Below are 27,466 nucleotides of genomic sequence, written 5' to 3' on the forward strand. Positions count from 1 at the left end.
GTCTGAGAGTATTTAAAATATGTAATGTGCCATAGAATAGTATATTTACAATACAATCTATTCTGTATTTGTAGTAGTAATAGCGACAGCAAGAGCGGCATTATCTGTACAGCAGGATGTGAGAAATACAAAATTAACATATAAGGGTTAACAAACAACCTAGGAAAGAAAAAGGATACACTCCAAAGGAAATGTATAGATCTTCTGCCTCCCCTCTCTCATTTATTGGGAACACTGAAATTTTAAACAGAAGGCCAGAAACATCAATAACAATGTCCAATGCCCCAATCTTAGAATTATCTATAGATTTGAAAAGAAACCAAGAATTTAGATACATCACAAAGCAAGCTTATTAATTGTAATAATTCTAATATGACAAACACAATTTTAACTTTGATTGCTACCTTTTCTATTCTAAAAGGCTTTGAGTTTATAATATGTATGATATAAAAGTAATTTTATTTCAGGTTTTTATTTTGGACATTTTTTTTTTCCTAGTAAAATTGTGTTTTCTTGTTCTACCTTGATGAATGGTCTTTCAGTTTAAAGGGCTGGCAGCTGTGAATTGTCCAGCAGTATCATAAACAGTTACAACACTAACACAAAAAGGACACATTGAAGTGTGGCAAGTGGTCATCAAATGCCAAAAGGCATAGAACAGACAACAAAACAGAAATAAATGTACTCATTTCCTTCACCTCCTTTCTTTTTGCTTCCTGTTTAAAGATTCGCCTTCAGTCACCCCATATTACTTATGATTTAATTATATGTATTTGTTTGACCTCTGATCAATTATGTGCTGTCAGAAATAATGGATCTGGATTAAATCTGGGGCTTCTATGCTGTGTATTGATCATCTGGAAATAAATCTAAACTAGGGAGGTGATGGGTTCCTATTGTCTAAAAAATAAAAAAAAAAAGTGGAAGGACCCCAAGGGCTGAAGACTCTACAGTGGCAAAGGAGTTGGGTGGAGTGGGGACTAGATTGAAAGACAAAGAGGGACGATGTTGTAATCAATTCCAAAGAGGAAAAACACCTTGGAGGAGTAACAGATTCTAACAAGATTTACATTTACATAAGCAAGCTATGCATATGGATAGAACTGCAGATTTCATCTGTATATTACTATGTAAATGCAGGCTTGGAGTGATACTGGAAGCATGGGGGTTAATATATAAATGTATAGAGAGACAGAGAAAGACATTGAGACTGAAATATGACAAACTAAATATATATATATATATATATATATATATATATATATATATATATATATATATATATATATATATATATATATATATATATATATATATCTAATCTGAAAAGTGGAGATGCATTATATATATATATATATATATATATATATATATATATATATATACACACACACACAAAAGTGAAGATGCATCCTGCTTTTACATATATTAAAACTCAAAAATGAAGATGCATCCTGCTTTTACATATATTAAAACTCAAAAATGAAGATGCATCCTGCTTTTACATATATTAAAATATTAAAACTCAAATGTAAAGGTGCATCCTGCTTTTATATTATATCCACAGACAAGTTTTATCTAGAAGTATATGTATCATCACTTTTGACATCCACACTGTGTGTGTATGTATGTATGTATGTATGTATGTATATATATATATAATGTGTGTGTGTGTATATGTATATGTGTGTATATATATATATATATATATATGTGTGTGTGTGTGTGTGATATATATATATATATATATATATATATATATATATATATATAAATTTTTTTATTATATCTTACAAGTGAGGATGCACCCTAATTTAGATGCAACTTGCTTGTCAGAGTTAATGCCTTGTGTTACTGGTGCCCTTTTCAGTGAAAGAGTAATAATGACTACTTCTCATGCATGTTTTAACCCTTTGCAGTGATTAGGCTGTAGTAGCTATTTAGAACCCCCTACATAACCCATAGGTCTTTCTTAGATCGTTACGTTAGACGTGTTTTTATTAGCTGAAGAGCGTAATGGAAAGAAAAAAAAACTCAAATTTTGAAGCTTAAAATTACTTTAACATCGGTAGAAACAGGTAAAATAATGCTTAATGCATAAAATGTGCAAACAGTGCAAATCACATATATAATGACATGGAATTAATGTATTCTCATCAACAGGAGATCGAACCAGTTCTCAGCCCCATTAGAGACATATATACCTAAGCTTAGCGCTGCAGATACAGAGGTGGCTTTGGAAATGTACAAAAGTATATCTCTCTCTCTAAATATATTTATTCTGCATGTCTCTCTCTCGCTCTCTCTAATATATATATATGTATAGAGAGACATGCTATATGTGTACATACAGTAGATATGTACAGTTTAACCTATATATAGATAATAATTATACCTTTCCATTTGATCCTACTAAGAATTCTCTACCTGGTACTTCCAGGTTAAAGCCAAGTATGTGCCCCAAAACTTTTCTATTGTGTGCTGGCATCCTCCAATGTATAACATGGCAATGTTCAGATCCATCATGGTACATTGTGCTCTCCATGTATTACATTGTGCATTGTACAGGGAAAATAAGACACACACCCACACATATACGGAGACAGGCAAAGCCTACCCCATCTCGTCTCTAGCAGCTATATATCAATCTCTGCCAAGGCATGTGTTTAAATATTCAGTGAAAAATAATGACTTGTTCAGTATCACTTATAGGAAGATTATTATGTCCATCCTTCAAACTCAGCCCCCAACTGAGCTTCATGTGCAATCCACCCTAAAATAGCAAGAAAAATGCAAAACTGCTGGAGTCAATAAAAAAAAAAAAAGGAAAGAAGAAAAGTGTCAATATTTAAAACAAAAGTTATAAAAAAAAAATGAAAGTTTGTTACATATCAAAACAGGACCCAGATCCCCATAGAAGTCACACAACAGATGAAACAATAAAATCAAAGTCCAAAAAAAGATTTTTTTTTTTTTTAATAATAGACATGTAATTTTTATTTTGAATTGACAACAGCAGAACAATGAGAAGAACATAAATAAAAGGTAAGATTAAGACACTACAGCTGGTCGCCACCATCATTCAGCCGTCATCGTTAAGGGTGTTAAGGTCAAGTCTGGGAACCAAGGGGCAGTTCAGATGGATGGTGTTCCTGGGCTTGGAGGAGATGGGAGGATGCAGACCTCCAAGGTATGATGATCTGCCTTTTTTTTTTTTTCCTTTTAATGTGAATCAGCCTCATCCAGGAGCTGCCAGCCATGCCACCATCCCTTGTACTCTGCTGGAAGAAGGAAACATTAGTCCCCTGTCCCTGCTCCTCCAGCCATCCCACCATCCCTTGTACTCTGCTGGAAGAAGGAAACATTAGTCCCCTGTCCCTGCTCCTCCAGCCATCCCACCATCCCTTGTACTCTGCTGGAAGAAGGAAACATTAGTCCCCCTGCTCCTCCAGCCATCCCACCATCCCTTGTACTCTGCTGGAAGAAGGAAACATTAGTCCCCCTGCCCCTGCTCCTCCAGCCATCCCACCATCCCTTGTACTCTGCTGGAAGAAGGAAACATTAGTCCCCTGTCCCTGCTCCTCCAGCCATCCCACCATCCCTTGTACTCTGCTCCTGCTCCTCCAGCCATCCCACCATCCCTTGTACTCTGCTGGAAGAAGGAAACATTAGTCCCCCTGCTCCTGCTCCTCCAGCCATCCCACCATCCCTTGTACTCTGCTGGGAGAAGGAAACATTAATCCCCCTGCTCCTCCAGCCATCCCACCATCCCTTGTACTCTACTGGAAGAAGGAAACATTAGTCCCCCTGCTCCAGCTCCTCCAGCCATCCCACCATCCCTTGTACTCTGCTCCTGCTCCTCCAGCCATCCCAACATCCCTTGTACTCTGCTGGAAGAAGGAAACATTAGTCCCCTGTCCCTGCTCCTCCAGCCATCCCACCATCCCTTGTACTCTGCTGGAAGAAGGAAACATTAGTCCCCCTGCTCCTCCAGCCATCCCACCATCCCTTGTACTCTGCTGGAAGAAGGAAACATTAGTCCCCCTGCTCCTGCTCCTCCAGCTCTTAGCACAGCAGAGCCCTCTTGAGTGACAGCAGCAGCCACCAGTCCCAGCTCAGGGGCAGACCTGCAGCACAACTTTCCTAATCCCTTACTTTCTACAGATTTCTTTATTAGTGGGCAGTGAGACAGCTGAGGATCGTGCTATGTACCAATAAATCCCATTCCTGGTAGGATCTAATGGAATGATCACAGCTGTAATGACAGGTACACCAGGCTCTGCCAGCACTACCACTTCCTATGCCATTTCTTTAATTCCTAATAGCCAGCGATCGATAGTTGGAAAGTGAAAAGAAAGTCAGATTGACTTTGAGAATTGATCAGATGGTGTGTGATCATTAGATGCAGGGAGCTGGGGGTGTTGTACTGCGCTCTGCAGATACACAAGACAGGCAAGCTCAAGTGACATTTTTTTTTTTAGGTCGATCTGATAGTGGGATCGTGTGACATTAAAGGGACAAGGGGGGGGGGGGGGGGGTTTTAGGTGAGTGCGGCTACCTAAGGGGGAAGCCACTGGCCCGCAGAGCTTGCGATCAGCACGATCCGGATGTGTAGAGAGGGAGGTCAGAGAGCAGATCCCGTCCAAGAAGCAAATTGTTGTTGCTAAGAGGGTTAACAGTGTCTCCAAAGCCCAAGTCCCTGCCTCCTCCCTCCCTCCCTATAAGCCGGCCCCCTTATTATTGGGTGGCAGCTGAGAAAGACAGGAGCCTCCAGCGAATCACAGGCTCATTGATTAGGGCGAGTTGGTTTGAATAGAGCTGGCCATGTGCCAACCCCCCCACCGCCCCCCTCCCGTTACTAAGCCCTCTCCTATGATTAATCGCAATGCATTATTGATCATCATAATTATGGCAGGACACATGCGCGCTGGCTGGGGCTCCCTGCCCGGAATTGGGAGCACATTTTGGGAGTAAATTATTTGTCTTCTGCCCCAGCTGATGTGTGAGCCAGCATGTCTCGGAGGAAGCAGGCGAAGCCCCAGCATTTCCAATCGGAGCCTGGCCTGGCCCTGCCGCCTGGAAGTCATGGTAAGTGGGATCCTGATTGTCACCTCCCCCGGATCTATCCCAATACCGATCTCCGCATACACACACCGAGATATCGGACCCATCGTCCTCGCTCGTCCCACCAAAACTTTCACACCAGTGGGCTCCACGCTGCTGACACCCACTGCTTTCACTTTGTCACTCTCCTACTTTGTTCGCAGGACGATCTTACCTCTATACCTAGTGTGTGGGCTCCATTCTTCCCCTATACATGGGGATCGGAAACTAGCAACAACTCTACACATCGTCTATGGGATACATAATAGGGATCCACATCTGCAACTAGCTTACTCTGACTGCTAGGAGTTCTATACATCGTGTATGGGCTACATTCTTACTTTTTATACTTGTTAGGGATCCAAATCTGCAACTAAAGTTACTCTTAGTCTGCCAAACATTTTATATTTATTTGGTCTATGTTGTTACTTTTATACATGTTAGGGATCCCAGTCTGCAACTAGGTTACTCTTAGACTACCAAACATTTTATATCTATATGGTCTATGGTGTTATTTTTATATACACATTAGAGATCCAAATCTGCAACTAGGTTACTCTTAGACTACCAAACATTTTATATCTATATGGTCTATGGTGTTATTTTTATATACACATTAGAGATCCAAATCTGCAACTAGGTTACTCCTTAGACCAAACATTTTATAGCTATATGGTCTATGGTGTTACTTTTCTATACATATTAGAGATCCAAATCTGCAACTAGGTTACTCCTTAGACCAAACATTTTATAGCTATATGGTCTATGTTGTTACTTTTCTATACATATTAGCAGATCCAAATCTGCAACTAGGTTACTCTTAGACTACCAAACCTTTTTATATCAATATGGTCTGTTATTTTTATATACACATTAGAGATCCAAATCTGCAACTAGGTTACTCTAACCTTTTTATATCAATATTGTATGTTATTTTTTTTAAATACATATTGGGGATCCAAATCTGAAACTAGGTTACTCTTAGGCTACCAAAACCTTTTATATCAACATGGTCTGTTATTTTTATATGCATATTAGGGATTCAGATCTGCAGCTAGGTTACTCTAACCTTTTTATATCAATATGATCTATGTTACTTTTTTATACATGTTAGGGATACAAATATGCAACTAGGTTAGGCTACCAAACCTTTTATATCTATATGGTCTGTTACTTTTATATACATGTTAGGGATACAAATTTGCAACTAGTTTGCCAAACATTTTCTATCTTTATAGGCTGTTCCTACTTTATACATGTTAGGGATCCAAGTCTGCAACTAGGTTATATCTATATGGTCTATGTTGTTACTTTATAGATATTAGAGATACTCCTGAAGAATTTTAGATCGTGTATGGAGTAACTTTATAGATGTTAAAGATCTAAATCTGCAACTGTTATATCAGGCTTCTAAGAATTCTATAGATCGTGTGCGAGCTATATTGTTACTTTACATAGAGATCCGAATCTACAACTATGTTACTCTCAGGCTGCCTAGAATTCTATAGTTTCTTTATAGGTGTTAAGGATCCATAAACGTTACCCTAAGGCTGAGTTCTATAGATCGTGTATGGGCTACAGTGGTACTTTATCTGCAACGATGTTACTCCCAGGCTAGTACTAATTGTATATCTATATGGTCTGCGTTGTTTCTTTTTAATTGTTAGAGACACATCTGCAACTGTTACACTCAGGCTACCAAGAATGCTATAGATCGTGTATGGATTACATTGTTATTCTGTAGATGTTAGAGAGATAAATATGTAGTTGGCTACTAATTATGGGCTACATTGTTACTTTTGTAGGTGTTTTAGAGATACAGTTGTTCGGTTAGTACTAATAATTCCATAGCTCATGTATGGGTTACTTTGTGGATGTTGGAGATACAGTTAATGCAGTTTTATCTATAATATTATAGATCATTTATGGGCTATGTTGTTACCTTGTAGATGCTAGACATACTTTTGTGAGATATATATATATATATATATATATATATATATATATATATATATATATATATATATATATATATATATATATATATATATATATATATATATATATATAATTTTTTTTTTTTTTTTTCTAAATTTTTTCCCTTTTAGATATGACATTTTAAATGCAACTATGTAAAGCTGACCATACATTTTACAATGTTCTTCTTTTAATTTCCTTTAGATTTACCTTTTTAACTATGAAGTGCAAGGGCCTGCCTGATTGCATACAAATTGAAAATGTTTACGTTTGACCTCCTCCTATTATATGGTTTTCGTAAATCTAAAGGGAAATTGTACTGTGTGTGTGTCCAGCCTTACTCTCAGACTACCAATAGTTCTATAAATCCTGTATAGAATACAGTGTCTCTTTGTAGATGTCAGAGATACAATTTTGTAGTTCTAATTCTCTATATATCTTACCATTTTTTTATAGGTATAAATCTGCAACTTTGTTACACTCAGACTACCAATGTGTGTATGTGCTACGTTGATGTTGCAGATGTGCAATTTTTTGTTGCTTTTTAGACTATCAAGAGTTTTTATTTTTTTCCCTCACTTTTATAAATTATTCCCATTTAAATCCTTTTTCCCCTGTAAGTTGCATGGGAGTTTGAGTTGTTGCAATATGTGGAAATGCTCTTAAGGGATTAGGCTGTTTGTAAACGTGGTTTTATTATTAGTCTGCTTATTGGATGGCGTAAGAAGGACTTTATTTAGTGTTTGTAGCAGAGCCTGAGCATAGCTGGCTGTGGATTCCCTGTAGGGCAGATGGGACCTTTGCAGCCACTTCCATGTCCTCTCCGCTGCTGTCCTTCTATCTTGCTAATCCAGTGGATGCACCTTGTGTGACAATCCCCATTTCATTACACCAGACCCCCATTGAAAAGCGATTTGTCCCCTTATGCCAAACATCCTAGAGGAATAGCAGGCTTCTCCCCATGCCCTTTTGTGAAATCCTGCAACATTTAGGGTCAGACCTTCCGAGCTATTCACTAACAAACAATGCACTCCACATGGGCTAAAAGGGAGAGAGAGGGGGCAAAAAAAAACTTCTCCAGGATTTCTCCCTTCTTATTTATGATATCTGGTTAGGTTAATCTGTTTCTGGATGTCTCTAGGAATTAACGTACCATGATTGCTTTGCACTGAAGGAAGCACCTTTTGACTCCTGTAGATAACTTCTTAAGTAGTGCTGTTCTCAAGACTTAACTCCTTGTGCTCCTTGACTTTGTTTTTCCCTTTTAAAAAAAGCAATAAGGGTGACTAGCAGGTTGGCCTTCTGAGTCCTCCACAAAGGTGACCCTAGACATGTCCCTTTCCCATGCGGCTAAAAGATTAACCACATCCAGCATGAGATGGTTACTCATTAATCCACAGCTAGCCCCCAAAAAGTACAAAAAAAATCTCCTGCTTCAGATCCAAAATAAAAATCCATACAGCTGAGGCCAGGCTGGCTTGAAGCTCCTAAATATAACTTTGCGGCAGTAACCTATAATTTTTAGGATTTTAGGAGTTTTATAAAAAAATTTACATTTTTTATTAATCTTATACGATTGAGTTATAAATATATATATATATATATATTTTAATTTTACCCAATTGTTTTACACTTGTTTGCTCTTATTAAAAGGAAGAAAAAAAAAAAGTTGCCCCCACCCCACCACCCGTTTCGTATTTTGTCTCCTTGGAAACTTTTATGGCTTGAATGCAAACTACATCAAAGAAGTCTTTTGTTTGCTTCTAAATAACATCTAGACATTTGCAACATAATTACTTTGTTTTAGCCTTCACCGTGCTCAGACAAGTTTTTTTTTTTTTTTTTTTTTTTTAAATCGTCAAAGCAGTAAATTAGTAACATTTAAATTTTTTTTATTTATTTATTATTTTTCTTTAATTTTGCCTCACACCTAATCCAAAAAAGTATATTACTGGATGCAGGCAATAAGGAGATAGATGATATTGAGATATATATATATATATATATATATATATATATATATATATATATATATATATATATATATATATATATATATATATATATATATATATATATATATATATATATATATATATATATATATATACAATTTTATTATAATCACATCTAAATCTTTTTAACATAGCTTTTACACCACGTTTCGAACAATAAGGTTAAATCTGCCTGCAGGACATGTTTGTAATAGTGTAGAGGAGGATTATCTTGTAATAATATTAGTATTCCATTAAAGCCTCTGAGGGCTACAATTCTTTAACTATAGTTTACATAACCCATAGATTCGTTACGTTTTAATTTTAGCAACTTCCACTGAAAGTTGCATTTTAAATCGTTACGTTTTGGTTAAAGTAATATTCTCAATGAAGCTGGGTGGTAAGCTTTGAGGTTAATTTCTTGTAATATGTGGTGTAGATCTATTAATTTTATTTTTTTAATGTTCTGTGGATGGTCGCAATTGTGGTTTTAGTTTTGTGAGTTCTCAAGTCTGTATCAGCTGCAGGTTTGCTTTGGTATTTTTATTTATTTATTTTACTTTTTATAGTGCAGGGCTTCAGTATTTGCAAACAGTGTTATCTTGTAAGAAATTCAACAGGTCCTTCCGTTGCAGAAAGAAGGGTGGAGATGCATTTATTTTGCAGTCCTCCTGAAAATGTAGGAAGCTGAATGCCTGCTGCTAGGCTGCATGAAACTAAGCTTGAAAATATTTTATCCCTAAATCCATTTTACTGTATGAATGTAAAACTCCTAGAAGAGGGGGAGAAAATGTATACATTTTAAAACATTTAAAAAATAATAATTAAAAAAGTGTGTAATATATATATATATATATATATATATATATATATATATATATATAATTACACACACACACTTTTTTAAATATTATTTTTTAAATGTTTTAAAACGTGTGTGTGTGTGTGTATATATATATATATATATATATATATATATATATATATATATATATATATATATATATATATATATATATATATATATATATATATATATATATATGTATATATATATGTATATGTGTGTGTGTGTGTGTATAAAAAGAAAACAAATTGCACAAAAAAATGTATATAATATATTTATATAATTTTTTTTTTTTTTTTTTTGTGAAAAATGTTTTTTTTCTTTTTTATAGGTGTGTGATTATTTATGCAAAATGAAGAGAGTGTAGTCTGCTAACTCTAATCATCATGTACATCAATCTAACTATTGTGCTTTCTTAACCTCTGCTGGCCCTCTCTCTGGAGAAGGTGACACAGTTCAGACTTGCAATATGTTTTTAGATTCTCCCTTGTTTCACCAGAATCCAGTCCCCCCCCCTCCTGATCTCTCCTAGCAGGGAGTTAACAAACTAACTACACCTTATCAGCACCACTTTTTCTCTAACCCTATTCCCCCCTTCCTGCCCTCAGACAACAGAAACCCATAGTGGATTGACAAGTGCTTCCCATAGAGCAGTGTTCTCCAAAACAACTGGGATTTAGTTTCTTGTCTCAATGCCAATATTTATGTAGCCAAAGTGTAGATGTAGCCTCCAGGAGCCTTTCTTTCACTGATACTGGGATTGTCATTCACTCTTTTTTTTTTTTTTTTTTCCCTTGAAACCATTGCATCTGGATCCCCACCTAGTGTTCAGTATTATAAAATGTGAATTTCATCATGTTTCGCACTGGGGAATATACAGTAATTCATTTCAAAGTGTTATACGTTTAATCAAACAATCTTTTTAGAATTGTATTTTTTTTTTTGTATACTGGTATGCTATTTTATGCCACTATACAACTTTTATTTTATTTAAATTTAATAGTAGTTTTTAAATATAAAAATCCTGTAAAATGATATACATCTGGAAAGCCTTTTATTTAATACTTAAATGCAATTTATGTGTTTAGGGAAAGCATTTGACACACTAATATTTTTTAAATCAGCAGAGCTGCAAAGTTTTAATGGGTTCTCTGATCTGCTGTGTGTGTGTGTGTGTGTGTGTGTGTGTGTGTGTTTTTTCCACTTAATACCATTGATTAAACATAAAATGCATATTAAATGAAGGGAATTGGGCATCTCAACATATCTTGTAGCTATACAGTTTTACAAAAACGTGGACTTCAGTTTGTCCAGATTGTAATTATAATCCTACTTATTTGTATTTTTTGTTTAAACTTCCCTACACCTGCATTTTTGTATTTCTAGGTACACTGGATTTGTTGCAGCTGAGGATAAATAAAGAATCTGAAGAAATGAAATCTGAAGTGAAAGAAATGAAATTTGTTTTTAAAAATGAAAGTATGTATACACCTTTTTTTATTTATTTTTTTTATTTTTTTTGGCTTAATGTTTTATATGCCTATTTTAAAACAGTTGATTTGCTTGCTATGTGATGATAAAATGTGTGGCCAACCCTTGGCAAAGCTTGATCACTGCTTTTGTGACTGTAAGCGGTCGATTTTTTAAGTTTAAGTTTAATAGCTCTTTTTTCCTTTAGAAGTTTAGGGAAAGCGCATCCCGTTTAGTTGAGAGACAAGTCTTTGGCCCCCTCTACAAGCTGTTTAGTCGTGTATTTGCTATTCTTTGCCTAAGCACAGCTGACCAAGCAAAACTGTGTTTTAAAGTGGCATTATGTTTTGATAAATGTGATCTGGTTGAAAAGTATTTTCCACTGAATGTGGAGCTTAAATGAACATGCTGACATAATAGTTTTAATGCATTTTGTTCAAAATGTGTGCACAAACAGAATGGCTTTTTGTTCCCTCATAATTGGCTGTAAAAGTAGATGGGGACATAACCATTACATATGGAAATGTGCAAGATTTCTCTTGAATATATTAGATGATGAATTTTCATGGGAAAAGAGCTGCATCTAAAATGCATATATTGCTTGTCAAAACACCACAACATGAAAGCATTCACGGTAATGCCCTATAAACATAGACAAATGTATAAGCATATTTTATAGTAAAACTTGTTCTGGGGGGGGGGGGGATTGTTTGTGGGTTTTTTTTTTTTTAATATAGTTATACAGGGGTGGTATCATGGAAACTCCATTGTGTGATTGATTATTTTAGGATTGCAGTAAAACATGCAGGGAGGTAATCCCTGAATTAGTTTTGGTGTGTGGTTTGTATTTTTTCTTTTCTTTCTTTTTCTTCCCCCCCCCCCCCCCCCCCCTTAGCCTTGTAAGATAACGACAGAAGTTTGTCTTCACACTGGGTGAACAATAGGATCCGTTGGTTTGGTAGTTGGGAATTTTAATTTTTCAAATATAGCACTGGTTGTGATAAAACATGTGAGCAACTAGTGGGAAAAGCAACTTGGTGAGCAACCAAAATGGAGCCATTCACCTTCATTGGCCTACATTGTTGATCACTAAAACAATTGCTATGCTATTTTCCTGTTGTTTTTATTGACTTTGTATTTTAGAGAAAATAAGGTGTGTGTTTGTACAACATCTTATATTTTACTTATTTATATTTTTATACAATGCAGATTTTATTGTACGCAACAGTTGTCATCACAAGCTGTGGCTAAAGTTAGTTCAGTGGTGCCAGACTAAGTTGTCCTGTCTACTTGAAGACCTCTGGGTCATTTCCAGTTACAGGGCCTACCATGTCTGAGTCATTACATTTTTTTTTTTTTTTTCTTTTGATGACCATGCAATATTGAAAATCCATATCTGCTATGGCATTTCATAATTGCATGATGACGTCTCTTGTGGTATTTAAATTTTTTGATGGCTTATTTTTGAGGTAAATGGTTATGTAAGACACTGGTTTTTTATTATATTTCCTTTTAGGATTACGGAAGAATAAAAGAGACAGTTGTGGTATTGATTTGTTTTCCTACCCAAAAACGTATTTACTATGAATGACAATCAAGAGAAAGTGTTGTAAAGTCTGAGGTTTAAAGAATGTGTATCTTCAGAAATTATTTTTTAATCCGTTAATTTTATATAATTTTTTTTTTTTTCTGTAGGAGTTGCAGAGAGAGGTCAAACTCATCGGACACCCAAGAACAAGGAGGCTCATGTCTGTAGCAGATGCTGTGCTGAGTTCTTTGAATTATCAGATTTGTTGCAGCATAAGAAGAACTGCACTAAAAATCAATTGGTTCTAATTGTGAATGAAAATCCACCACCTCCTGCTGAAACAAGCTCTCCAAGTCCCCCCTCAGATAATCCTGACGAGCACATGAATGACACAGTTAATAACACAGATCAAGCAGACTGTAGTGACCTTTCAGAATCTAATAAGCCTGACAAAGAAGAATCCATGGAGGTGGAGATGGAAGCTAGCAATAGCAGCAGTGGTTCCAACCAAGTGGACAATGCAGTTTCAAGCAGTAATAATTCCACATTGGGTACCTCAGCTATCACAACCTCACTACCTCAAGTAAGGGATCTGACAACTTTGGGCAACTTCTCTGTTATTAACAGCAATGTTATCATTGAAAACCTTCAGAGTACTAGGGTGGCAGTAGCACAGTTTTCACAAGAAACAAAATCTAAAGGGGTCACCAACAATAAATTGGCTGTACCTGCCCTAATGGAACAGCTCTTGGCATTACAGCAGCAACAAATACATCAGCTGCACCTGATTGAGCAAATTCGGCACCAAATATTACTGCTGGCTTCACAAAGTGCAGAGGTACCTACATCTTCTAGTGGGCCTCAAGGGACACTGAGATTATCGGCTACTCCACTGACCACATTGAGCTCCCACTTGTCTCAACAGCTCGCTGCAGCAGCTGGCTTAGCACAAAATCTTGCTAGTCAATCTGCTAGCATTAGTGGTATAAAGCAACTACCCCCAGTACAGCTACCTCAGAGCAGTCCTAACAACACTATCCCATCCAGCAGTAGTTCCTCTCCAAATCTAAATACATTGACGACACCAATAATTCCACCACCTTCAGACCGAGTACCTTCAACCACTGGTGGCTCCCAGGTCACTAATCCACCAGCACCTGTAACATCTTCACCAGCTTTTGCAATAAGCAGTTTATTGAGCCCCACAGCTAACCCACTACTACCTCAACCTGTCCCTGTACCAAGTAACACACTTTTTCCTAGTACATTGCCCAATGTTGGAACAACAGCAGAGGACTTAAATTCTCTGAGGAAAAACAAGCCACCCAGTGTAACTTCTTTTGAAGCAAAGAGCGCATCTGATGAGGCATTCTTCAAACACAAGTGTAGGTTCTGTGCAAAGGTTTTTGGCAGTGATAGTGCCTTGCAGATCCACCTTCGGTCTCATACGGGTGAGAGGCCATTTAAATGTAATATTTGTGGAAACCGATTTTCCACTAAAGGGAATCTAAAAGTTCACTTTCAACGTCACAAAGAGAAATATCCTCACATTCAGATGAATCCATATCCAGTGCCAGAGCATTTAGACAACATTCCTACAAGTACAGGAATCCCTTATGGGATGTCAATACCACCTGAAAAACCTGTAACCAACTGGCTGGACACTAAACCAGTGTTGCCCACACTGACTACTTCTGTTGGGATGCCCCTCCCACCGACCATTCCTAACTTGACACCTTTTATTAAGACTGAAGATTCCCAGCCTATTGCTATTAGTCATCCACTAGCTAGCCCATCAGATTCAGTAAAAAGTGATTTGACAATTACAGAACCACTAATTAAAAAAAATAACAGTCTTCCAGAAGATGCTGAACCCAGTGACTTGCCTATCTCAGAAGAGAAAGGTGAAGAAAGTTCACAGCAGTCAAATAACTTTCAAAATTATAATAGTGAGGACTGTTCTCCTGTGGGTGATTCTGGTTTTACCAATACTGTAAATTTTTCTAACCCCCTTCTACCATTAATGTCAGAGCAGTTCAAAGCAAAATTTCCATTTGGAGGTCTTTTAGATGCAGCCCCTGCATCGGAGACTTCCAAACTGCAACAGCTTGTGGAAAACATTGACAAAAAGTCTAGTGACCCCAATGAGTGTGTCATTTGCCACCGGGTACTGAGCTGTCAGAGTGCCCTGAAAATGCATTACCGCACTCACACTGGCGAAAGACCCTTCAAATGCAAAATATGTGGCCGTGCTTTTACCACAAAAGGTAACCTAAAGACTCATTACAGTGTTCACCGTGCCATGCCACCACTTAGAGTACAGCATTCATGTCCCATTTGTCAAAAGAAGTTTACCAATGCTGTTGTTCTGCAACAGCATATCAGAATGCATATGGGTGGACAAATTCCTAATACTCCTGTTGCTGAAAACTATCCTGACTCTATGGAATCTGATACTGGTTCTTTTGATGAGAAAACTATTGATGATTTAGACAACTTCTCAGATGAAAACATGGAAGATTGTCCTGACAGCAGTGTCCCTGATACCCCCAAATCTGCAGATGTGTCCCAGGATAGTCGCTCATCCTCCCCAGTGCCCATTGAAGTCTCAAGCATTGCTGCTTTAGAGAATCAAATGAAGATGATTAGTGCTGGACTAGTAGAGCAGCTCCAGGCCAGTCTGAAGTCAACAGAAAATGGGTCTATTGAAGGTGATCATATGACTAATGACTCTTCATCTTTCGGGGGAGATATAGAAAGTCAGAGTGCTGGAAGCCCAGCAGCTTCAGAATCTACATACTCCATGAATGCTTTGTCACCTAATAGCGCAAATGACTTTATGAAATTCCCTAACCCAGAAGAGAGGCAGCAAAAAGCTTTACCACCTGATCTTCCTAATGGAATGTCTCCAACCCCTGCCAATGGTGGTGCCCTTGATTTGACTTCCACGAACACTGATAAAATGGTCAAAGAAGAACCTTTGGGTGTGCTATTTCCATTCAGAGAAAGGAATAAGTTTAAAAACACAATTTGTGATATATGTGGCAAAACATTTGCATGTCAGAGTGCCTTGGACATTCATTACAGAAGCCATACCAAAGAGAGACCATTTATTTGCACAGTCTGCAACCGTGGCTTTTCAACTAAAGGCAATTTGAAACAGCATATGCTTACGCATCAAATGAGAGATTTACCATCCCAACTTTTCGAGCCTAACTCCAATTTGACGACCACCACCACTAGCTCAACAGCAATCCCAGTTACGAATCCTCTAGCCGCCATCATAAAAACTGAGTTTAATGGTTTTATACATGGCTCACCTCAGGACACCAAGGAGCAACCTTCAAGTATTACACCTTCAGGATCATTATCTTCAGCCACATCTCCTTCTCTCCTTCCATCATTGGCCAGAAGGACTCCCAAACAGCACTACTGCAATGCTTGTGGCAAGTCTTTTTCATCTTCCAGCGCTTTACAAATCCATGAGCGAACCCATACTGGTGAAAAACCATTTGCTTGCACCATATGTGGCAGAGCCTTTACTACAAAAGGGAATCTTAAGGTAAAATTATTTATTTATACTTTTAACTGATGTAATATGAGGATTATTTATTATTTTTTGCCAACAGGTGTTGGCATGCTAATCTCCACCTTTTTTAAGCCCCCTTTTTTTTTTTTTTTTTTTTTTTTTTTTACATTTTTCATCTCAAGCTTCCAAAGTGGTGTTTTTTTTTTTTTTTTTTTTTTGGGGGGGGGGTTAAAATGTTGCCATTCAGCAATATAACGTTTTTGTGAGTGATGCAACCAATAAAAATCCTGAGCAGCTGGAGGAATTCAGTTAGACTAGAATACTGGTGACAGCATGAGAAACCTGTATTGAGAGAAATCTAAATGCTGCTGTTGCCTTCTGAAGCTATTAGTTCCTAGCTGTCTCTGGCCTGGAACAAGCGTGCAGATCAGAAGAGTAGATTGGTTATCTTAAGCCAAACCTCCATCAGGTTTTCATTGCTGTCTGTGTTCCCATTAGGCATTTGTGGTACTTAACATAGAGGAGAAATCTTGTGTGTGTGTGTGTGTATGTATGTATATATATATATGTGTATATATATATATATATATATATATATATATATATATATATATATATATATATATATATATATATATATATATATATATATATATATATATATAAAATTTTGGTGTCGACTGTCTAAGGGGGATTTCCCTGATTCTGAAAGGGCTTCCTTTCCATTTTGTGTATACCGGACCAGAAGTAAAGTGGGAATAAAACAAACTGATCAGTTTTGCCTTGAGGATCTCTGACCTATAAAATTTATTTGCATACTTATTCCAAATTCTAGTTGGAAATCAAGGAAGCTAATTGGATCGGCAATAAAACCAGGGAACAAGTGTTTCAGGATAGCATGTAAGCAATGGTTGCTTCACTAAAGGGTTATACTTAATAGTCCACCTCTTTTGCACAAGCCAACATTTCAAAGCTGAAAGGCTTTCCTGGCATTTATACTTTTGCCAGTCGGGGCACGTCACTTTTACCTGAGGCCACCTAGGCCTAATTTGTGGGTAATTAATCCTTTGATCGTGAAGAATATGCCAACTCTTGCTTGGCACATTAATTTGATGCTCAGAATTGATTGGCAACCTCTTTGTAAAGAAAGTCTTCTCTAATACAGTTTTCAAGCTTAGTGGATAATGTTTGGAGTGCACCCTAATGAAATGGAGCACTCTGACATTATTTTCTCCTGTCTGTTGTGATCAACTGGTCACCATTTTTGTTTTCTGAAAGAATTTCTTTTTTTTTTTTTTTTTTTTTTTTTTTTGCAGTAGATGGGTGAACAGCAGCACATTACAAACCTGTTTGGCACCACAGTCTTGGAGGGTGGTGGCCATTATTTATTTATTTTTTTAAAGTATGCAGTCAGTTATACTTTTGATTTGGGTAATTTTTGTCAAATGCAGAACAGGACGAGTGAAGGATATACAGGCTGCCCATTAGCCCACAGGGATGGTTGGTCTCCTTCTTGGTTGGTCCAGGTCTATCCTCCAGAAAAAGATGAAAGAGACTTGCCAGCAAAGAATAGGGAGTCTTTAGGACAGGACATGGAGGAGAGTTCTACTTACTTATTGTACTCTCCTTTCCCATATTATACCAGAAGATAACGAAGTGCACATTGCAGCAAAAACGAATGCTGTGTGTGCAGAGGTTGCTTAAACAATGCCTATAGTATGTCGTCATAAGAGCTTCTGGTTGACAGTTTCCTGAAAAATGACATGCACCACAAGTATCTTATTTTCTTACGTGCACCATATGGGTATCTTATGGTCTATGAACTAAAACTCCTTCCCTTACCTATTTTTGTTAAATGCCTGAACAGTAAAGACTTTCAATGTTCATTCTGCTGCCATTTTCCCAGAATATTTATTTGGCCTCTAAACTGATCCTGTTATGAAACTGTTCACTACATGTACAGGGAACAGTGCTTTTTATTGCTGAATTTCAGTACCAACCATTCCACTATAATGCTTGTTTGTACAATAAATTATATTTTGGATAGATAGAAATTCTCCTGGACATAGGAAAAAAAAAAAAACACCCTACTAACAGGTCAAACACAGCCAGAGTTTAGCAAATTGCTCAAATGTGTCTGGTGCTTGGAACTGCACTAGTTAAATACACAAACTCTTACAGTATATGTTGTAATTCAACTAGGCTGAAAAAATGTCCCTGGAAATGTGCACATTGTGAAACATTTCTACTTTTTATCATGTCTGTATTACTGTTGTAACTTGTGCCCCCCCCCCCTCCTTTTACTTTTTTTATTTAAATGTATGTAATTTTATATAAAGTTGCGCTAGCATTGCGTAACAAAGTGAACCCAATGAGTGCTTGATAAGATGCATAACTTGGCTTCTATTAACTATGCTAGTAATAAGATTGATTCTATTTTTGCTTAATAAATATATATATATAATTTTACATTTTTAGAGTATTTTAAAATATATATTTTAGGTTTTTTATAAAAACTGTAATCTATCAGGCAACAGTTCAATGGCCTCTTTTTCAGCTGTGTCAGGGTTATGAGGAAATGGTACATTTTTCTCTGAATGCAGCCATATTGAATAATTATCAGACATAGTAAAGTGACGTAAGTGCAATTCATACTGCAAAATTATAATGGAAAACGTTCCAATTACCCCCTCCTCCCTCTTTCCTTTCTTTCTCTTTCCCCCCCCCCTCCCCCAATCTTAATTTTGTTAAAAAGCCCTGATCTTCTTAATTTGATTGACAACTTTTTAGCGATTGCAATTCACACATTTTAGGTTGCAATCCTGTAGGTTTGACTGTTTAACACAAACCTATTTTTCATTTCTTTGCATTGCTAGTTTCGAGTATAAAGAAGGAAAAAAAAATGTTCTCACTATTGCAGAGCATTGATTTTGCTAAATCTTCTTCTTTTTTTTTTTTTTTGTGTGCTAAAAAAAAAAATTACAGTATAGCATCATATTATCTGGCTTTGTATAAATTTAAACACGGTTTCAAAACCAGTTTTAGTAAATGAGATGAATCAAATTTTCCTTCTGCTGATATACAGCAATGCTCGTGAAGCCTGCTTTAGAATTTCCTATACCTTGTCGACCTTTAATGATTTGTCCTCCTTTTAGAATAATTCTTTTATTTTACTTTCAGAAAAATGGTGGTTTTTAACAATCCATTTTACTGGGAAAATTGTTTTCAGTTTTTGAAAGAATGGACCGTTGATAGCAGTGGTAAAAGCAGATCACTAGGTGGTGGAAAGTTGCTCCGTATTCTGATGGTAACTAGTGTTAATTAGATTGTTCTATCGAGTTTTCCCATCTGAAAAACTGAACAACTCTGGGGTAAAAAAAAAAAAAAACTACAAAGCTCCCCATAACAGGTAATGGCCTAGTCTCATCTAGTAAAGTCTATCTCCCCATAAGAGGTAATAGACTTTACTAGAAGTGACTAGGTGTATTCATAATTTTTTTACTAGCAATGTAAAAACCAAGTTTTTTGGGACCCTTTAGGGTTGATGGGGAAATTGAGAATGGTCTGTAGCTGAAATTCCCATTTTAATTCAGATGTACTTCAAAGAATAGAACACATTTTACCTTCTAAACGTATAGAATTTTTAAATCTGCTAAATATTATTTTCATTAAATATTGTTTTCATTAAGTATATCCTATTTGAGGCAAATATTTAGCAACCCCCTTTTTGGTAACTTTGTTTTTGTTAAGTTTTTGTAGTAGAAGTGTTTTAATATAAGTGCAATTCTAGTATCTCTGATGGAATAAGTTCTTCTGTTTCTCGCATTTATTCCTAAGGTGCCTGTTGACGTGAGATGATTATCACCTCAGTTGACAGATTACAGCCAGCTCGGGAAATGATTGTATGTCTGTGAGCACTCTTCAACCCAAGCAGACATTGCTTGGCCAACCAGGGCTTTCAGTGGTGGTGGTGGGGGGGGGGTAGAGATTAAGTGGCTGAGCTGATTCCCACCCTCTGCCTCTCCCCAGCTGTTCACTATTCTCCTATGACAGTTCAGGGATGCTCTGTACATAAATATGTACACTAAGCCAGTAGGCATGCATGTTTTAAGCTTCGATACTTCTAAAGAAAGATTGTTCAGTTTGACCTTCTGACAGCCATCTCATGTTTATGGGTACCTTTTTTACAAAAGGATAGCAGCTGAATGATTTTTCAATGATGCCAGGAAGTTATGGGCTAGGGCTAGTGTTTTTTTTTATTTATTTATTTTTTCTATGGTATATTTTCTGTATCTGTAGACAGTTCTTATAGTTGCTCTACCATATCCTTTGACAATGGCAGAACAATGGCTATTCCTAATACATATCAATTTATTAAATCTGTCAGGAAACTTCTGAACGTAGTGAATTTTTTTTTTTCTAATTTTGATATCCTTTTTATATTTATTTTTTGGTGTGGGTGTTATCCAGAAATGACAGAACAAGACTGATATACAGAAAATGGGAACTGCACTGTTTGATGTGCATAGATACAGACCTTTTTTTAATGTAAATGTCCCTCAACTTTGCCCATTTTTATCTGGGCAATCGGAAGTAAACCTTGTATTTTATATATATATATATATATATAATGATATGTGTAATTTTTCATTTTCGAAATTGGGGAAAAAAAATGGGGGGGGGGGTCTTTTTATAGAAGAGATTATACGCTATCAACACTTTGAAAATGGTTTGTGACACAAAGTGTAACTTTGCTTGGGTCACAAGCATGTGAAGTAAGATCACTGTGTTGTAGCACAGCCTGGAAAAAAAATATAAGAAATGCTTTTTATTGCTAGAAGGCAGCAAATCTGCAGCCTATTTTTGTCTCTTAGTAGTAGAAGGCTGTTTGGGAAATTGTGAATGCTCTATATTTAAACACGGTAGATAATTATTCAAAATGGCCATGCTTAGAGGGATTGTTGTCGGATTTTAACCTTAATCCAGGCACTGACTGACCTGGAAATTTAATTAGCAATTCAGGTGCTTTTTTTATTTTATTTTTTTGTTTAATCAGGAGTAATGTGTGGCAACATGATTTTGCTTTTTTATATATCTTTTGACTTAATAAATAACCCATCTTTTGTGTTTTAATTATACATGAGAACTGTGGAAAAAGACCAGTCTGGCAGATGTATTTAAGGAAGATGTGCTGCTAGGAGTTAGGCATTTGTGTAGCCCCCTTCTGAAGTGCTAGCATTTATCAGTCCCTTTTTGTTGGGCTATAAACTTTTAATCAGGACCACGAAAATTAGCTGGAAAAGCTGCAAATTTAATTTTGGTAACTATTGATGGGCACTGTGTATAGCTCAACATGTATGCCGAATTTATGTGCATGTTCTTACCAGAATTCTTGGTTGCATCTTAACTACTGTAAGACATGACGTAGGCATTTTGAATTGGCTGAAGAACTACAGATACGTTCATCGGCCTTCACTGCCCTTTGAAAGTATCCCTTTGGTATGCTTGGGCTCCCTAAATCAGAGACCTTGAAAGCGGTGATGGTGGTTTAACATGTCCTCCTCTATAGGACTTGAGTCATACCAGTTTCCTCATATAACCTGTGTTTCTGATCACAACATACAGCTTTCAATGAATATGCTGGTATTATAAGCTTTGTAGTAGGCACATAAGGGAGCAATTGGGAAGGGGAGGGGGGCCTACTACTCTATCCTGACACGACACGCAGCTTCATTCTTATGTGAAACCGTTATTCTATTGACTTTTGAACAGGTGAGTTTATCTGCTGCAACCCTTAAGTGCTTAACCAAGATGTTTATTCATCTGAAGCATGGATGACTCAGGTTCTTAAAAAGTAGCTAAGCCCTTGCGTTTGTTCAGTGTTGACAGAGAATTTCTCTAGAGATTGCTGTCAGAAATGTGAGATGAATAATGACTTTTAGGTCATGCAGTCTGTGGACGCGATTAAATGTTGGAATCTGTAAACGTTGTGCTAAATATCTTCCCTATTTTATTTATCTATTTTTATACCCCAGGTTTTTAACCCTTTTCCCCAGATTTTAGGTGCAAATTAGATTGGTGTTCTATAACCTTTGCCATTGAGCTAGTTGATGGTCCAGTAACATAGCATCACACAACACAATGTGATGCCATGTGTGTTGTCAACCCTTTAGCATAAGGAATATAGTGTTGAAGAGGTAGTTGCGTAGTGCACCCCCCCCCCCATCTCATCAAACGTGCAGGCTGTCGGCTTGCTGCAATTTTTTACACTGGAAATCGCTTGTCAATCTCTTGTATGGACCCAGTGCCTTTAATTTTGTACCCTGAAAACGTGTGTGTGTGTGTGTGTGTGTGTGTGTGTGTGTGTTTTTTTTTTTTTTTTTTTCCTTCAGATTTGAGATTAACTTTTTAAAAAGCATACACACAATCCAGTTGCATCACAGAAAATGTATTCAATGCCATGTTTCTCTAAATCAGTCCTCACACCCAAGATGCCCATAAAAAGTGGCAAGTTGCAAAACTGAGCTGATAATGCTTTTGTGAAAAGCGTTTGATAAATCGGAAAACCATGATTGTCCCTTTTTCCTGCCCTCCACACATTTTGTTTTCCCCCTCACCTTCTTAAGGTTTGCTGAGGTATATCGTATCACAGGCTAAATGAAGACCGCAGCTTACAAAAACTATAAACTTGCATCCATCATTATGACTTTATTTGTGCTACATTGGCTGACCATGCAAGCAGCATTTATGTAGTTAAAGTGATCCCATTAGTTGGGTCATTCAATTGTATATGCAAGCCCCTCTTTAATATGTTAGTGTGTGTATTCCTTTTTGTTTTATTTTTTTATACATGTAAAATATTGGTTTGAAACATTTACCACTTGCGGCCACTAAGGGACGCAGTTGAAGCAGTCTTTCTGTTAAGTCTGAGTGCCTCACTTTGATATCCTCTTTATTCTGTTCATAACATCTCACAGCTGAAGAGTCTTGCTGTAGCTCTATACAGATTCTGGGAGATTCAGTCCAAAAGTAAGCTGGCACTGAAGATTTAATAGAAAATCCAGCATCGTCTGCAAACAAAATGGCAATGAAAGCACCCTGTATATGTTTACTTGTAAACTAGATTAAAGATTGAAATAGATGATCAGCTTGTAAACATGGGGGGAAAAAAAATACCAAAACCATTAGGGCTCATTCATACTCTTAGGTTAACCTGTATTGCCAGGCTTTTTTGACACGTTGTATTGCGCTTTTGCATGTGCGTTTGCACTTGATGCATTTCTTTATTTTTTTTTTTATTTTTTTCCAATTTTGTGCATATATTAAAAGAAAAGCTAGAGGATATGGGTGCCATATGTTTGAAGACCTCCAAGTAGTCTATATGAGAAAAGTGGTAACATTTGCTATCTTACAGTATTAATGTTGTACATGATTTAGTTCCTGAGCAGGCAACTTCTACAACCCAGAGGATCTCCATGGTGTCCTTGGATTGTAGTATCATGTGCCAGAAATGCATTGAAGTGCCATACCACTGCTAAGAAGTTCAGATACAACTTTACTCCAATAAAGTCCCCCCTCCATCAGGGCTTGATTTGAATTTTAGAAATTTACCTTTTTTATTGCTATTTTTATGCACACAAAAACAGGGTAAGTATTAGGTAAAGGTATTCACCTTTACCTAACACTAACCCTACTTTCATGATCTCCTTTCTACAAATAACCACATTAAAGGTATAGTTCACTTCTGGTCTATTCACATTTGTCAATCAAACCCCAATGAAGGGGGGCTCTCTAACCCTTAAAACAATTTGGGATACTGGTTTGGATTGCCCCCCTGATTTATTTGCAAAAAATTGTATTTTGACCTTTTAGAAGTGGGTTGACACTTCAGTTTCCATTTTTGTTCATTTCCAAAGGGTGTTGTGTGTTTTGGTTTTTTATTTTGCAATTGACCTATTAAATATGTAAAACAATTGTTGTATATCTTAAACAATCCAAGTTGTTCCAGCCAAACAAATTAACCTTTTTATTTACTTTAATTCAGGTTCATATGGGCACTCACATGTGGAACAGTACACCTGCAAGGAGAGGAAGGCGGCTTTCTGTGGATGGACCCATGGCATTTTTAGGAGGGAATCCAGTTAAATTTCCAGAAATTTTCCCAAAAGACTTGGTTGCCAGGACAGGAAATGGGGATCCATCAACTTTCTGGAACCAGTATGCTGCAGCACTGTCAAATGGATTGGCCATGAAGACAAATGAAATCTCGGTTATACAGAATGGTGGAATTACTCCAATGACTGGAAGTTTGGGAAATGGTGGGAGCTCACCTGTAAGTGGCATGACTGGAAACTTAGAAAAACTGCAAAACTCCGAACCAAATGCACCTCTAGCTGGTCTGGAGAAACTAGCAAGCAGTGAAAATGGGACTGCTTTCAGATTTATGCGTTTTGTGGAGGACAGCAAAGAGATTGCCACAAATTAGCACGTCTCTTCTCGAGGACAGTGTATGCAGCCAGAGGTTGCTTGTTTAATTTTTTTTTTTTTTTCTTACTGCACCATTGAGACTTTTTTTTTTGTATCATGTTCAAGTTGTAGAGTTTTAAGTGAGTGTATTTATTAGTGATACTAACTTTTGCTCTGCATACAAATGCAAGCATTAACTTTGGTCTTTGTATTTGAAACTAAATACTAATAGACTGGAGTTGTAAACAGGCTGTAACATTTATGGCAACTTGCAAGCCTTGACCGTTGATCATTTGGCATTAACTTATTTTATATATTTTTAACATGGTCCCTGGTGTTAATGCATAAAGTAATGTGGGAAAGTTGACTTTATGACCATAAGTGAATTTTAAATTTTAATGAGATGTTTCTCACCTGCATTTTTGGAATGGAAAGGCATGGACTATGAAAAGGACTGATTTTTAGGATTGTACAATGTAATCTTGAACAGCTGTTGGGTTTTTGTTCCACTTTTTATTTGAAGAGGACTTTAATTTTTAAATTTAAACCCTTACATGTTCACCAATAGATGTTCTGTGCATTTTATGGTTTCTAATGTCTATAGACTTGTGTACAGTGAAAAGAATGCAGGCTGTATGAAACAGGATGCAATTTTATTCTTTGCAACAGACACCTTCCTCCCTCCCCATCCCCATTTGTAGGTATGTTCATCATAGGAGATGTGCTGGAATTTCACAATTGCTGCTAAATATAGCATCTTAACCTTCCATTTCAAAATGAAGAAAAAAAAATGTAGATGCTTGTGTATATGTACATATATAAATATATAAATGAGAAAATATTCATTTTCATTGATTGTAAATAAGCTTTGTGATCTTTTAAGCCTCTTGGGCCTGTAAAAAGTTCAATGCATTGCAGTTCTTTAGCAGTGAAAAAATTTAAACAAAAAAGTCCCTTTATTCTCTAATAGCAGAACAAAGTGAGTTGTGGTTCATGAGTTCGTTTTTTTTTTTTTTTGTTTGTTTTTAAGGGGAAATGGACATTTTATACACTTTCTTTTGGAAAGTTTGACGTCCGACTACCAGTGATGTTTTACTGATAGGAAAAATTTACTGTAATTTTAATCATTACTCAAATACATCAATTTTCCAACATGTGTGTTTTTAAGGTTTGGTGTTGTGTGATGATTTCAGCGTGACTGGAGATTATATAAAATTTTTTCTTATGTATTTTAAAATTTACCCCAGTGTACCATATGAGCAAGAATAATCCTGTCTTGATGTTTGGCAGACAGAACACTGCTACTTTTTTTTATTTTACCCTATTCTAAAGTACCCTTAATTTCCAAGTATGGAGAAACCCCTATCATTTCTAAACCATACATTTATAACTTTTCTACTTCATACACATATATATATATATATATATATATATATATATATATATATATGTATATGTATATGTAATAACCAAAACCTTCATATTTCTATGGAGGTGCCACCTAATATTGAGCTTTTACATTTTGAAACCTAACGGTATGTTGAATAGATTAAAAAAGATATAGAGAGATATAGATATATATATTCTATATATATATATATATATATATATATATATATATATATATATATATATATATAGAATATATATATCTATATCTCTCTATATCTTTTTTAATCTATTCAACATACCGTTAGGTTTCAAAATGTAAAAGCTCAATATTAGGTGGCACCTCCATAGAAATATGAAGGTTATGGTATGATTTAACCGGAATGTGTGGCCAATATGCCAAGTAATTCAATAAGACATTTGCAACACTTTTTTTTTTTTTTTTGCCAGTAAGAATGTAGTCTGAAGTTTTGCACCAAATTTATGAAACCTGTGCAACATTTTAATTAGTACTATGTGTGGCAAATTCATGTGGTTCTTATTTGCAAAACTTTTGTGGTCTGCCGCTATTGTGACACAAACTTTAAAAAAAAAAAAAAATGCCACCCTATTGGTGATAAGGAAAGTAGACCAAAATAAGGTTATTCTGTTATGAAGTACATCAGGCCCTGCATTTAAGTAGGTTTGCTGTATCCGTCCGACAAGGCTAATACAGATTTACTTGCATCTTACAAACACATACATGAAACTGTAGCAAGTTGCATCATTTGTCACTCTACAACAAAACAGATTTCTAACGGGTATCAATGACACATTGAGTTTCACAAAGCGAATCCAGTCCATTAGACTGGGTCAAATCGTACTGTAATTTGCTATTTTTTGTGATGCATTTGCATGTATAGCAAGGACAAATCTAAGCCCCCTGAGGTCTTTTGTGTGTGTGTGTGGTCAGCTGTTTAGATTTATAAATGACACTAAAGCTTAGACAAGCTATTGAAAAATGCTGAAATTGTGTGCAGCTTCCATGTCCCTGAAGGACTAACAGGTGGAGTGTATCCCGCGTATCAATTGGATTTATTTTTAACACACCTGCATGAATACATATTTTATCTGTTTAAATACAGAGGGAGTCCCCCACCCCCCCCCCCAACAAAAGTTAACAC

At 36.4% G+C, this 27,466-nt stretch overlaps 1 protein-coding gene across 1 annotated transcript; it reads left to right on the forward strand.

The window, feature by feature from the left end:
- The first annotated feature begins 4,787 nt into the window (after positions 1 to 4,787).
- SALL1 (spalt like transcription factor 1) lies at positions 4,788 to 25,765 on the forward strand. The gene is made up of 4 exons (XM_082270176.1): positions 4,788 to 5,088; positions 11,308 to 11,400; positions 13,087 to 16,481; positions 24,493 to 25,765. The coding sequence occupies exons 1-4, from the start codon at positions 5,013 to 5,015 to the stop codon at positions 24,931 to 24,933; spliced, it is 4,005 nt and encodes a 1,334-aa protein (XP_082126302.1). The 5' UTR covers positions 4,788 to 5,012; the 3' UTR covers positions 24,934 to 25,765.
- Positions 25,766 to 27,466: the final 1,701 nt, after the last annotated feature.

This window comes from Pelophylax lessonae, assembly GCF_965119305.1.
Source record: "Pelophylax lessonae genome assembly, chromosome: 10".
NCBI lineage: Eukaryota > Metazoa > Chordata > Amphibia > Anura > Ranidae > Pelophylax > Pelophylax lessonae.

Excerpts from the sequence above, each read along its gene's own strand:
- SALL1 (XM_082270176.1), top strand. The coding sequence starts at position 5,013 with ATGTCTCGGAGGAAGCAGGCGAAGCCCCAGCATTTCCAATCGGAGCCT. Across the intron at positions 5,089-11,307 it reads CCTGCCGCCTGGAAGTCATG|GTACACTGGATTTGTTGCAG; the intron begins GTAAGTGGGATC and ends TTGTATTTCTAG. Across the intron at positions 16,482-24,492 it reads CTACAAAAGGGAATCTTAAG|GTTCATATGGGCACTCACAT; the intron begins GTAAAATTATTT and ends ACTTTAATTCAG.